This window comes from Bemisia tabaci, chromosome 1, assembly GCF_918797505.1.
Source record: "Bemisia tabaci chromosome 1, PGI_BMITA_v3".
In the NCBI taxonomy this organism is placed as follows: Eukaryota; Metazoa; Arthropoda; class Insecta; order Hemiptera; family Aleyrodidae; genus Bemisia; species Bemisia tabaci.
The window spans coordinates 20,721,415-20,734,613 of record NC_092793.1 but is presented as its reverse complement, the minus strand read 5'-3'; the positions used below and the strand labels follow the sequence as shown (position 1 = coordinate 20,734,613).

Below are 13,199 nucleotides of genomic sequence, written 5' to 3'. Positions count from 1 at the left end.
CACCGGTTTAAACGTGCATCAAAGGCGCAGAGCCGCGCTCGGATCGAACGCTGTCCGAACGAGTCTGAGCCTGCCGGGACAAGTCTGAACCTGTTCGGGTCTTTTTTCCTTCGAGCGACCGGGAACAAGTTCCGAACCTGCCCGACGTTGCCACCTCGTGACTCCTTCATCTCTGCGACGTTGCCGCTCCGTTCAGCCCCCCGGGTGTAATTTCACGGTTTTCCTAAATAAATAAAAATGAAGAAAATAGGAAATGAATAAAAAATAAATACAAATAATAAACAAGCAGAAAAATCCAACATGAATATGTTGGAAAAGCGTGCCGAATAACTAAAATGTTGGACACAAACCTACTATTTTCACGTTTTGTCATTTGCATCAATTGGTACTTTTTGCTAAATTTGGGAGAAAATATTGATTCATGAACGTTGAATGTAAATTGATTTTAAAGATTCCGTCCAATTATCTTGATTTTAAGCTGATATGCGGCATTTCGCACGACCGTGATTTGGGCGAACTGCCGTGCATCAAAATCGCGTTGAGTTAATCTCTTTGGATTTCGAACTGTAACTTCTCTCCTATTCGGCCGATTTTTACAAATGAGGTCTCTTTTTATTTGTACTTTAACGGAAAGTAAGGAAAAACTCGCTAAATAGACGGAAAACAATTTTTGTGAAAATTTGGTGGATCCTGGCGTCACGGTGAATGGTTAATCGGGCGTGGAAGATAATAGGTTCGACGAGGCGACCCTCTCCTCGCCGTCTTTTATTGCCTTGCTCGAAACCTGACACCCAAAGCTATATCGGGAGATAACTGCAGTGGTTTGAGTGGATTTCTGCAGGGGCCACGGTTAGTACATGGTATAAAGAGTCACGAGGCTCATCACAGATTGCACTTGCAGTGCAAGACGCTCATTGGCTAAACAGTTTTGGCGGGAAAGAAGGTTCTAGAGTTGAGTCCTCCGAGCGTAAGAAAGCTTCTATGAGGTTTTTGTCAAATGAAATAATACGGTTTTGACAGGAAAATGTTCTCAAGGGTTCCCAATTAGCAGTTCATTCGGTTTTTTGGTAAGAGACCATCAGGGCTTGACAGTATAATGGTTCGAAGACAAGAAAACGGGTCCGAGGAAAAAAATATTTGGACGGCCCGTTGAATAGCATTGGTTGATCGGTGTGCTGTACCATGGTACATCCGAGTGATTTCAAAAAGCGAGCCCTACTGGCACGCTTGATAGATAAAATGAAAAAAAAAGAGAAAATATACTTTTGTGTCTTAATGGACGAGACGCCGTTAAAATTCATGAATAAAATTTCAAAAACTTAAAGATAGACTCGCCCGTCTTAAGAATCGAACCCGGACCGTTCTGATAAGAACTCGATTAGAAATCCGGGCTTCTACCGACCGAGCAAGTCTATCTTCGGAAACGTAACGGTGAAAATACTCCTACAAATAATTTCCTACCCACCGGTGTTGGAGCTTTAGACACCACCCCTAACCTTATATCGACCCAGTTGAACAGATAAATAAACGTAAAAACAAAGTGTTCCGTTTGCAATTTTTATTTCTGAAACAAAAAAGATTACATGGATTTAGCTAAAAGTAAATAATAAACATTTTAAATTCTTGAAAATTATAAACTTACATTCGTTAACGTATTGAAGTCGTGAAATTATAAACTTACATTCATTAAATTATTAAAGTCTCGAAAATTATAAATTTACATTCATTAACGTATTAAAATGATAGGTACAATTGAAGATGTTATAGGTTACACGAATCCAAATAATAGTCTTTACATCAGATCTGGGAGGGATGAGAGTGACAGAGAGAGCGGTGGAGTGGAACAGCATCGTCCTACAGGAGGCTCGCGGTATAATTGTTCAGCAGCCGGTCAAATTTTACATGAATCGGGAAACCCAAGTTTAAAACCACTGAAACCAGGTTTAAAACCAATGAAACCAGGTTTTAAACCACAAAACACATTTAGGAACCACCATATTTCAGTTTAAAACCCCAAAAACTGAGTCTAAAACCGATATAACCACATTCCAAACCGGAGAATCTCTGTTCAGAACCAGGAAACTCGAGGTTAAAACCATTAAACACAATTGTCATCTCCGGAACCTTGTTAAAAACCAAACCGGGAAGCCCAAGTTTAAAACCACTGAAACCAAGTTTAAAACCACTGAAACCAGGTTTAAAACCAATGAAACCAGGTTTTAAACCACAAAACACATTTAGGAACCACCATATTTCAGTTTAAAACCCCAAAAACTGAGTCTAAAACCGATATAACCACATTCCAAACCGGAGAATCTCTGTTCAGAACCAGGAAACTCGAGGTTAAAACCATTAAACACAATTGTCATCTCCGGAACCTTGTTAAAAACCAAACCGGGAAACCCAAGTTTAAAACCACTGAAACCAAGTTTAAAACCACTGAAACCAGGTTTAAAACCAATGAAACCAGGTTTTAAACCACAAAACACATTTAGGAACCACCATATTTCAGTTTAAAACCCCAAAAACTGAGTCTAAAACCGATATAACCACATTCCAAACCGGAGAATCTCTGTTCAGAACCAGGAAACTCGAGGGTAAAACCCTTAAACACAATTGTCATCTCCGGAACCTTGTTAAAAACCAGAATAACCACATTGAAAATAACCAAATTTGAAACCGAAGGAACCCTGTTTCAAACCAGGAAAACCACATTGAAAACCGGGAAACCCAAGTTTAAAACCACTGAAACCAAGTTTAAAACCACTGAAACCAGGTTTAAAACCAATGAAACCAGGTTTTAAACCACAAAACACATTTAGGAACCACCATATTTCAATTTAAAACCCCAAAACTGAGTTCGTTTTGAACAAAGTTCTACCGGTTATAATTGTGGTTTTTCTGGTTTGAATCAGGGTTCCTTCGGTTTCAAATGCGGTTATTTTGCCTCCTTGACCCGTTTTTTGGAGATTAAACTGGATTAAAGTGGTTCCAAAGGGGGTATTCTCGGTTCTGAACTGGAGTTTGTCGGTTTTCCATTTGGAGTCGTATTTATATATCCTCGGATAGGAAGGTGACCTAACCGGACGGTATCTCGTTTTGAACAGGTGTTTTTTGGGTTCCCAAGTTGGTTTTTGCGGTTTTTAAACCTGGTTTCAGTAATTCGAAACATGGTTTTCCGGTTTTCCATGTGGTTTTTGCGGTTTTAAACCTGGTTTCAGTGGTTTAAAACAGGGTTTTCCGGTTTTCAACGTGGTTTTTGTGGTTTTAAACCTGGTTTCAGTGGTTTCAAACAGGGTTTTCCGGTTTTCAATGTGGTTTTTCTCGTTTTGAACAAGGTTCTACCGGTTATGATTGTGGTGTTTCTGGTTTGAATCAGTGTTCCTTCGGTTTCAAATGTGGTTATATTGCCTCCTTGACTCGGGTTTTGGAGATTAAACTGGATTAAAGTGGTTTCAAAGGGGGTATTCTCGGTTCTGAACTGGAGTTTGTCGGTTTCCAATGTGGTTCTTCTGGTTTTTAACAAGGTTCCGGAGATGACAATCGTGTTTAATGGTTTTAACCTCGGGTTTTCCTGGTTCTGAACAGAGATTTTCCGGTTTGGAATGTGGTTATATAGGTTTTGGACTCAGTTTAAGGGGGTTTTTAAACTGAAATATGGTGGTTCCTAAATATATTTTGTGGTTTAAAACCTGGTTTTATTGGTTTTAAACCTGGTTTCAGTGGTTTTAAACCTGGTTTTAGTGGTTTTAAACCTGCTTTCATTGATATTAAACCTGGTTTCGGTGGTTTTAACCCGGTCTCAGTGGTTTTAAACCTGGTTTCAGTGGTTTTAAACTTGGTTTCAGTGGTTTTAAACTTGGGTTTTCAACGTGGTTTTCCTAGTTTGAAACAGGGTTCCTTTCGTTTCAAATTTGGTTATTTTGGTTTTTTATTTCGGTTTTTGAGGTTTAAACTCGATTACTGTGATTCCAAAGTGCAGTTTGGCGGTTTTAGACTTGGGTTTCCCGGTTATAAACTGGGTTTTTCCGTTTGGATTCCGCTTCTGATTTTCAACTTTGTGAACGGGTTCACATAAGTGTTTTAAAGAGTCTCCTGACCAATCACAGCTCAGTCGAGGAACGGTATATAAGAAGTCGCTCGTGTTGTGCGAAACTTAGTTGACATCATGGCGTTGAAGAGGAAACACGGGAAGGGTGTGTTGAACAAGCTCATCAACTTGCTCCCGATCGAGGCGCACATTCCGGGAGGGTACCGGTACTGCGGGCCTGGAACGAAACTGGAGAAGCGTCTGGCTCGTGGAGATGCTCCGATCAACGGACTGGATGCTGCTTGCAAGGAACACGACATGTTTTACAGCAAGAACACTGACACAGCCGAAAGGAACAAAGCGGATCTGGAGTTGGCCGACAAAGCCTGGCAACGCGTCACAGCGGGAGATTCTTCACTCGGAGAACGTGCCGCTGCCTATGCCGTCACCAACGCCATGAAACTAAAAGCGAAAATGGGCATGGGAAGTCCCAAGAACAAGACCAATAAGAAAAATACACCGATCGTCGGTTCGTGCATTTCGAAGAATGCCAAAACACCTCCCAAGCGAAAGAAAGTCACTACCCGTGTGATTCCACTACCGAAAGAGGGAGATGCAGGTGTAAAAGTGGTGTTGAAGCAACTCGGCGTGAAGCCTGATTCTATCGATCCGACGTCCAAGAAAATAAAGTCTACCATCGCCAAAAAATCGAAGGAGGTTCGTGTCGGCAAAGGTCTCTATCTCGCACCTTACCGGTCCGGATACGGACTCTACCTGAGACCCTGGGCTCCTGATTTAAACTAATCAACGAGCTACCACTGAAACCGTTGACCGATATCGAGTTGAAACGTGTGGCGAAGAAACCCAAAATCCCACATTTTCGGGGTGTTTTTTATGCGCGATCAACTGATCAACATGAAACCCGAAGAAAACGAGTGTGCAATCATCAATTTGGATTCTAGTAAAGGATCTGGAACACATTGGGTCGCCTACAGCAAGAGAGGCTCTCGTACCCTCTACTACAATAGTTTTGGTGATGTTGCGCCACCATCGGAACTCACTCGATACCTCGGTGGTAGCTCGTTAATCGAGTACAATTTCAGCGCAGAACAGGCTTACGGAACCGTCATTTGCGGCCATCTTTGTCTCTCGTTTCTTATAAAAGCAGCGCGTCACTGGGATCCGACGTCACAATGAGTGAGACTATCCTGCTGAGTGGAAGGAGCAACATGCTCGAAAATGTTTTCTCACCACCTCTGGTGCTGGATCCCGGCAAAACCCATTATGTTGGACTCGTCGAGTTTGTCGCTTACAACGCGATACCGAACGTGGACCATACGAATCAAAAGTTTCGTTACGGGGCTGACAAGGAAGAGATCGTCATACCTCGTGGAGCCTACGAAATCACAGCTATAGAAGAATACCTGAAAGAGAAATTGGGCGCTGACAATCTCACGCTGAAAGCCAACAACAATACTCTAAAGTGCTCCCTCAAATGTGCATACGAAGTGGATTTCAATAATGAAGCTTCGATAGGTCGATTGTTGGGATTCGAGAAGAAAGTTTACGAAGCAAATACGTGGCACGAGTCTGCATTGCCTATCGATATTTTCACCATCAACACGATCAGGGTCGAATGCAATATCGCGACAGGATGTTATATGAACGGATCCATCGCTCATACGATTTTCGCCTTTAGTCCCAATGTCCCACCCGGCCACAAGATGGCGCTGTCTCCGCGGACAATCATTTACAATCGTTTAAATACCTCGACGATCGATCGATTGAGTATCAGTATTGTCGATCAAGACGATAAGCCGGTCGATTTCGGAGGAGAAGTGGTGACTGTTCATCTGCATATCAAATCAGATGGGTAAGCGAAGAGGCTTAAATAGGTCGTGCGCTTTGCATCTCAAGCTCAGTCCGAAACAGACGCGCAAGCGCTTAACACCTTACTTCAGAAGTGCTCTCCAGCAACTCGGATACATTGTTATCGATTGATCGTCGCCATGAATCGTTTCAAGGACATCAAGTATTATCAGGATCATAAATATCACCCGTACATCTCCAGTTTCCGGAACTCCGACGAGATCCGGATTCCGATCAATAGCCAGGATTTGTATACCGTGCCCGGTGATTCCAAAATCTACATTGAAGGAACTCTGACCTACACGCCAAAGAGGGCTGACGCGGCTGCTGACGATGGCAAGACTGTACTTTTATCCAACAACGCCTTCGCCTTCTTATTCGATCAAGTGCGTTACGAGTTGGACGGCAAGGAAGTGGATCGAGCCAAGAACGTGGGCATCTCCAGTACCGTCCGCACCCTGCTGACTTGCACCAAGGATGAAGTTGCGGGACTTGAAAACGCCGGTTGGGGCTCACCTGTTGTCAACGTGAGCGACAAGTCGTTCAGCGCTCTCATTCCGCTGAGTCTCTTCCTGGGCTTTGCTCACGATTACAAGGGCGCCATTTTCCGTCAGAAACAAGAACTCGTGCTCATCCGTGCTCGCACCGATAAGAACGCATATACGCTGAAGGAAGGTGCCGAATCTGATGCTGCATCCCTCAATCTCACCAAAGTTCAATGGCTCATGCCGCAAATCAAGTACAATTTGAGTGTGGAGAAAGCCATTCTGGACGAGATCAGACGTGACACTTCTTATCCGTTGTCGTTCCGCAGCTGGGAATTGCACGAGTACCCTCAATTGCCGACCAATCAAAGGGAGACTTGGAAGCTCATGACGACCAGCAATGTGGAGGCTCCGTCATTCATCGTTCTAGTATTCCAGACCAACAGATCCGACAACGAGAAGGTGGATGCCAGTAAATTCGACCATATTAAGCTGCGCTCTTTCAAAGTCCATTTGAACAACAATTCTATCCCGTACGAGAATCTGAACGAGGATTTTGACAACGACAAGTTTGCTTTCTTCTATCAGAACTACCTCAACTTTATAACGGACTTTTCACAAGAGGAAAAGCTGTGCGAACCTCCTCTCTCCAAGAAGAAGTTCAAAGAAGAGAATCCGATGTTCGTGATGCGATGCTTGTACGAAGATGTCCTGAAACCGGGCCCCCTGGATATTCAAATCGATTTGGAAGCACACGAAAATATCCCACAAGGAACATCCGCTTACGCTATTCTGGTTCACAACGTAACGTTCTCTTATCAATCACTTTCAGGAACTGTAAAGAAAATCTACTGACTTTTCGTGTCTTTAATATTTCCTCGAATTTTCAATTTTCTTTGAAATTTGTAATACTTAGTTTGTAAGATTTTCAAGAAGCGTCTGTACGATTAGGATGTAAGATTCACGATATTTCATTCTAATGCATTTTATGTAACGCTTTCTTTTTAACGGTAATAAATCACCAATAAACCGAACCCTTTGTTTCTTACTTTATTTTCCTGTTATCAGCATGGGTCGGGGGTGCGAACGATGGTGTAAAAGCATTAAATTATATCCGGGGGAGCGGCAACGTCGCAGAGATGAAGGAGTCACGAGGTGGCAACGTCGGGCAGGTTCGGAACTTGTTCCCGGTCGCACGAGGGAAAAGAGACCCGAACAGGTTCAGACTTGTCCCGGCAGGCTCAGACTCGTTCGGACAGCGTTCGATCCGAGCGCGGATCTGCGCTTCTGATGCAGGTTTAAACCGGTGGCGTGGCGTGAATGATCGATTGTCGATATCTCGCCATTTGAAGCTATGGTAAAGAATCGATTAGTAAGGTGTTCGCTGCGAGCACCCTGATAATCGATCTTTTTTCATAGGTTTAAATGACAGATCAATCGATAAATCGCAAAGCACGCCACGCCACTGGACTTTAAACTTGGTCGCACCCTGAACGGCGGCCGGAGGAGGAGTTGACAGAAGATCACCTGAATCGGCGCGGGAAAATCAAAGAGCGGGTGGGATGACGTCATTCATTTGAGGGGGGGGGGGGTGTAGAGGTTAGGCTAGGTAAACGCCGTCCTCTCGTAAGGTATGCAACCCGCGTATTAGCGCCTTACTTCCGTAAGGTATGCAACCCGCATGTTAACGCCTGGAGTATGTAAGGTATGCAACCCGCATTTCCGGAGATTCGTGAGGAATGCACATCGCAAATCATCGTTGAGCACCGGCGAGGTGCGCGACCAACATAGGACGCCTCCCGTCCGTAAGGTATGCAACCCGCATTTCATGGGAGTCGTGAGGGCTGCACATCGCAAATTATCGCTGAGCACCGGCGAAGTGAGGGACCAACATAGGACGCCTCCCGTCCGTAAGGTATGCAACCCGCATATCTGCACCTTAGGTCGACGAGGCACGCAACCCGCGACTGAAATGGACTTAGGTTAGGTTAGGTTGGGTTAGGTTAGGTTAGGTTAGGTTAGGTCACACGGCAACGCTATACTTGGGTTAGGTCACACGGCAACGCTGAACTTAGGTTAGGTTACATTTCGACATCTCAGGTGTTTTTAAATCGGCATTTCCACTCTACTGAACAAACCACAGCAAAGGCAAAGGAGAACTTTCTCGCTTAAAATTTTTTCAGAGCCTTATTTTCTCTCACTTGGAGGAGAATTATAGTTTTCAAAAACCTATTTTGCTTATTGCTCTATATAGGCAATAGAAGAAGATTGCGACGTGTAAGTTTTATGGGTTCATCTTTTTTTTTTTTGCCAGTTGTTCGGTTTATCTTCCGTTCCCTGGTAAAAATTGGCGATAGGAGCTGCGATTCAAAATACCATAGGAGTTCTTATAGCCGACTGAAGAAGGCTATTGAAAATCATATAGCTGGCTGTAGAAAGCGGAGCAAATCATATAGCCGGGCTATACGAAGCTATAAAAAGTATACAGTCAGGCTATAGTTCCTATCGCCGGGCTTTACACTTTATCGCCATTGGCTATAAGAAATTGTGTAGAAATTCGTGTGCTTTGAAAATCATTAAGTTTGATACGGAACTACCTTAATATTTACAAAACACATATTATATTTTCCTTTAAAACCTTTTTTTTTTCATCAATCAAAATGAGAATAGTCCATTCCGAGTGTGCAAACATCTCAAAATCATGAGTTGAAAAACGCTGACTCCGCGAGATTAAATATTTGAGCCCAACACAAAGCGGAGCGGCGACGTACCGGCGCCTACAAACCTAACAGGGATACTTCACGCATTGCGCAATGCGTGAAGTATCCCTGTTAGGTTTGTAGGCGCCAATGCGCGTTTCGCGCTCTCTGCCCGCCCGCCGCGCCTTAGCGTGCCACGGCGTCTGAAGCAACTATTTCACACCAGAGGTATTGCACAGTATCATAAGAAATTGAAGGCGCTCCAACATATTAAGAATGACGTGCATCCTTCAAAAGTACGGAGCTTTCCTCGCAAAATAACTCGAGATACGACGGCACAAAAAGAGAGCGGTAGTCCAAAAACTAACTAAGTCCTAGTATCTGTATTTAGTAACGCTTAGAAGAAACTTAATCGTCTGGCTGTAGCTTAATCGCCATCGGCTATAAAAGGCTATAAGAAATTGTACAGCCGGCTACAGAAGCTATTGGAAATCTTACAGCCGGCTTTAGGTTTATAGTATTTTGGAACACACATTCTACTGCCAGTTTTTACCAGGGATTAGAAACCTACAGTCGTTCATAGACGTTTTACAGTATCGCAGACATCAAAGCGATATTCACGTCCACGCGTTGGGCCTTTCAACTTTTCAGGGATTAAGGCTGAACGGAGTCTGTTTCAGCAGATCTTATTGTCTTTCCCGTGAAAATTCGTCATACTATCGGAGTTCGGACCCGAGACATGTGAGCTTAGAGTCAGACGCGCTGACTACTTGGGTAACCTGCGGCCGGCAGACGACTCTTTCTAGCTCAGCACCTGAACGGATTGGTAAGTTCATTTTCTAAATGAGCTTTGGGCCATGCAAAAAACTAGCGTTATGGAGGTCATCTAGAGAATGAACATGTACTCCATTTTAGAAACAAACAACTCATTTATATTTGCTCTAAGTTTCGTATGTGTCCGTTTTGTTTGATGTGTTTGTAGACGGATATGTTAACCTTTGAAGTAAAAAATTAGTTATTATTAAATTTTATTCATTTTGCGAATGTATTACTCTCTTGAAATTTAGCAAATGACAGTTAAATGTCACTCCTATGTAAAAAAAAACCCGTGACCCTTTGATGTAAATTGTAAAAAATCCATCGATCGGTAAAGCCTGCCAGACAATCGATTAATTTTAATGCTAAAGTTAAATGGACCACTAGACAAGGTACGAATTTAAGCAATCTGATACATGTTTCTTGACCAGAATTTTCCGTAGAATACGATTTGCGTCACGAAAATTACTGAAACCAACTTCTAACAAAGATATTGACGTTTTCATTTCACATTGGTTACGAGGAATTTGAACTGCCCGCTCACAAGAAACTCAAAGTTCTACGTGAGTCAAATCGCGCACTACAACGGTTTCAGCAAGCTGCTCAATCGAGCAATGTTCATTTCCCACCATGTGTTGTTCAAACTATAAGCTATTTGTAATAGATGAGCCAAAGTGTCAAGATTAAGGTTGCCAAATTTTTATATCGCAGAGACTGTCATGATAACGTTTAGTGCGCGATGTGAATCACGTAGAGCATCGAGTTTTCATGAGCGGATAGTTTGAATTCACGCACCAAGAATCATTAAATATCTTCGTAAGGAGTTGATATCGGTGATTTTCGTTGAGCCCATCGTGTTTGACGTGAAATTTTGGTTAAGAAACATGTATCAGAATGTTGAAATTCGTACCTTGTCTAGTGGTCCATTGGCAAAATTAACACATTTTTCCCTCTGGTCTGACCCAGTGCAACATAACAACGTTTATGGTTTATTTAAATCTATCGGTATACAGAAAAAAAGAACAAAATAGAGAATAGTACATCTTTTTAATATCAAAACTATACGCACGTCACGTTATTTATTTCAATCAAAGAAATTGATTGCATTCTTTTATGAAAATAAACTAGGTATCATGTTCTGTAAAATCCTTGCAATTAACAGTCTTCCTACCATCAAAATTCTGAAGTAGACAACTATAAATACTATGGTAAAAAGAAATGCTTCCACACGTAGTGCGCTTCCAACTCTTTGCAATACACTAAATGAAGTCATTGTATTATCTATCCGTCATACAGTATCAATGGCAGCCAATTCTGCCGAAGCAAGGTCAAAGTCCTAACACAGGTCAAGCAACAAAAAAAAAGAAAAGAATAAAACAACGGGGGGAAAATGTAAATAATTGTATCCTCAATTCAATGGCCCCTGAGTACACGCTCGGTTTTTTCTTAAATGAGGCCGGTGCAAAATGTCGTCGATTTGAAATCCAAAATTTTAGTAAGTATTATTACATGTCATGTTCTCCTTTTCTAGACCGATTAACGAAGAGCGTACTCGTAGATTAAATCAACAGTCGATTCACAGGTATACTTCAATCATAGTATGGAGTAATTTATGAGTGAAGGATCGAACAGGCAACAGTGGCATAAGTGGTATAACATGTGAGATCGAAACACAAAATATGTAAAACATGAAACCGGTATGAAAAATAAAATGATAAAAAAATCATGAGCATATATAGCTTACCCGTTTGGCTGATACGCGTAAGAGCGCATATTATCAGAATAAGGCTCCAAACTCGGCACATGGCGCTGCTGAAATGAGGCGTATCCGATGTCGGTAGCGTTTGCCCTTGGTTTGTTTACCTTTCTATAAACGTTGATTGAAACCTTGATGAAATCATTCATGAGGAGAAATATACGTTTAAAAGTTTTAAAACGTACGAAGCCCTCTGATATTGGTTATAGACAGTTTTTACGTTGGATGTTTTTGGTGATACAATCACACGTCCGAATGGATACAATGCTTGGCGCACTCATGTTTGCTTTTTTCATTGACAATCTGTGATACCCACATGCGCATTTTTTCCCTTATGCATGTACATTGCGTATCACTAGCAAAACCGTAGTGTGAAATTTCATCATCTGGGGCAATATGTTTTTAGCGCCCCGCCCGAGAGGAGGGTCTGGTGAGGATCCGCCAAAGATGAAAGGCGGTCTGAAAATTACGGAAAATTTTGGAATTTCAAAGAATATTTAATCCGTGCATATCCAAAATTTTAAGGCTCTTAAAAACTGCAGCTGTTTAAGTGCCATTAGGAGGGCTTTTGGCCGTGAGCTCTCCCCCTCTTTCCTCTCAAATTGGTGCGAATTAACGCTCTGGTTTGCAGACTGCTTTGTAGTGGTGGCGTGATTTTTTTTGGTTCGATATTCACTGACTTTACTAGCGGCAATGACACAAATTCGAATTTTTAATGGGGTAAATTTAAATTTTACAGAACCTTCCAGTCTTAATATTGCATGTACTGGGATATCCTGGAGGTTGAGCTAACAGGCGGGTGGGGCTAAGGAACGATTGCTCTCTGAACTTTGTCAGAAGGTCACTTGAAAGGCCCTTTCATTCGGATTTTTCAAAAATATTTCGGAGCTGTGAATTTGAATTTTTTATGGACGTTCACTTGTTCCATACTGAGAAAAAGCTATGGCTTATAAACCAATTATTGGTTCATATGGAACACCACTAATAGTAGTAAAAGTAACAAATAATAATGGCACATATACCTTAGTAATGGCACCTTTCTATTTATATCGCAGGCAATTAGTCATATCGGGCATTTTGTCAAATGCCTAGGCAAATAGTCAAATATTCTTACTTAGATTGAAATTTTAATTTTTTACCCTAATTTTAGACAAAAGAATTCGTTGCTCTTGTAAGAAGAATTCTCTGTAAAAGTATGCAGCATACAATAGTATTTTGAACGATTTTAAGATCTTGAATGCACGTTTATCATGAAATTTTCAGCACGTCATAACACATAGAGTTTTTCAAGTTTTAACATTTAAATGCACTGAAGGAATGTAAAACGGTGTAATGTAATATTGGTTCATTTCGCAGCACTGCGCGAACATTCCACGATCCGAGACTCCCATTGGCTGGCTGGGAGATTCTGCTCTCAGACAGAAAAGGGAAGTTGCGAGCACCCACTTGGTATTCTCGTACTACTACCATACTACCTACTCACAATCAATGGGAACAACAACTTCCCGCTTTTGGTGGCTTCGTGGTCAACTTTTTCAGACTAG

The 13,199-nt window shown here is 42.0% G+C and overlaps 1 protein-coding gene across 1 annotated transcript; it reads left to right on the top strand.

Annotated features, from left to right (window-relative positions):
* Positions 1 to 6,039: 6,039 nt before the first annotated feature.
* LOC140226100 (uncharacterized) lies at positions 6,040 to 7,239 on the top strand. The gene has a single exon (XM_072306589.1). It carries the CDS (start codon positions 6,040 to 6,042, stop codon positions 7,237 to 7,239), a length of 1,200 nt encoding a protein of 399 aa, XP_072162690.1.
* The last annotated feature ends 5,960 nt before the right edge of the window (positions 7,240 to 13,199 follow it).

Bases quoted from the DNA above. Each gene is read 5' to 3' on its own strand.
- LOC140226100 (XM_072306589.1), top strand. From the start codon at position 6,040: ATGAATCGTTTCAAGGACATCAAGTATTATCAGGATCATAAATATCAC.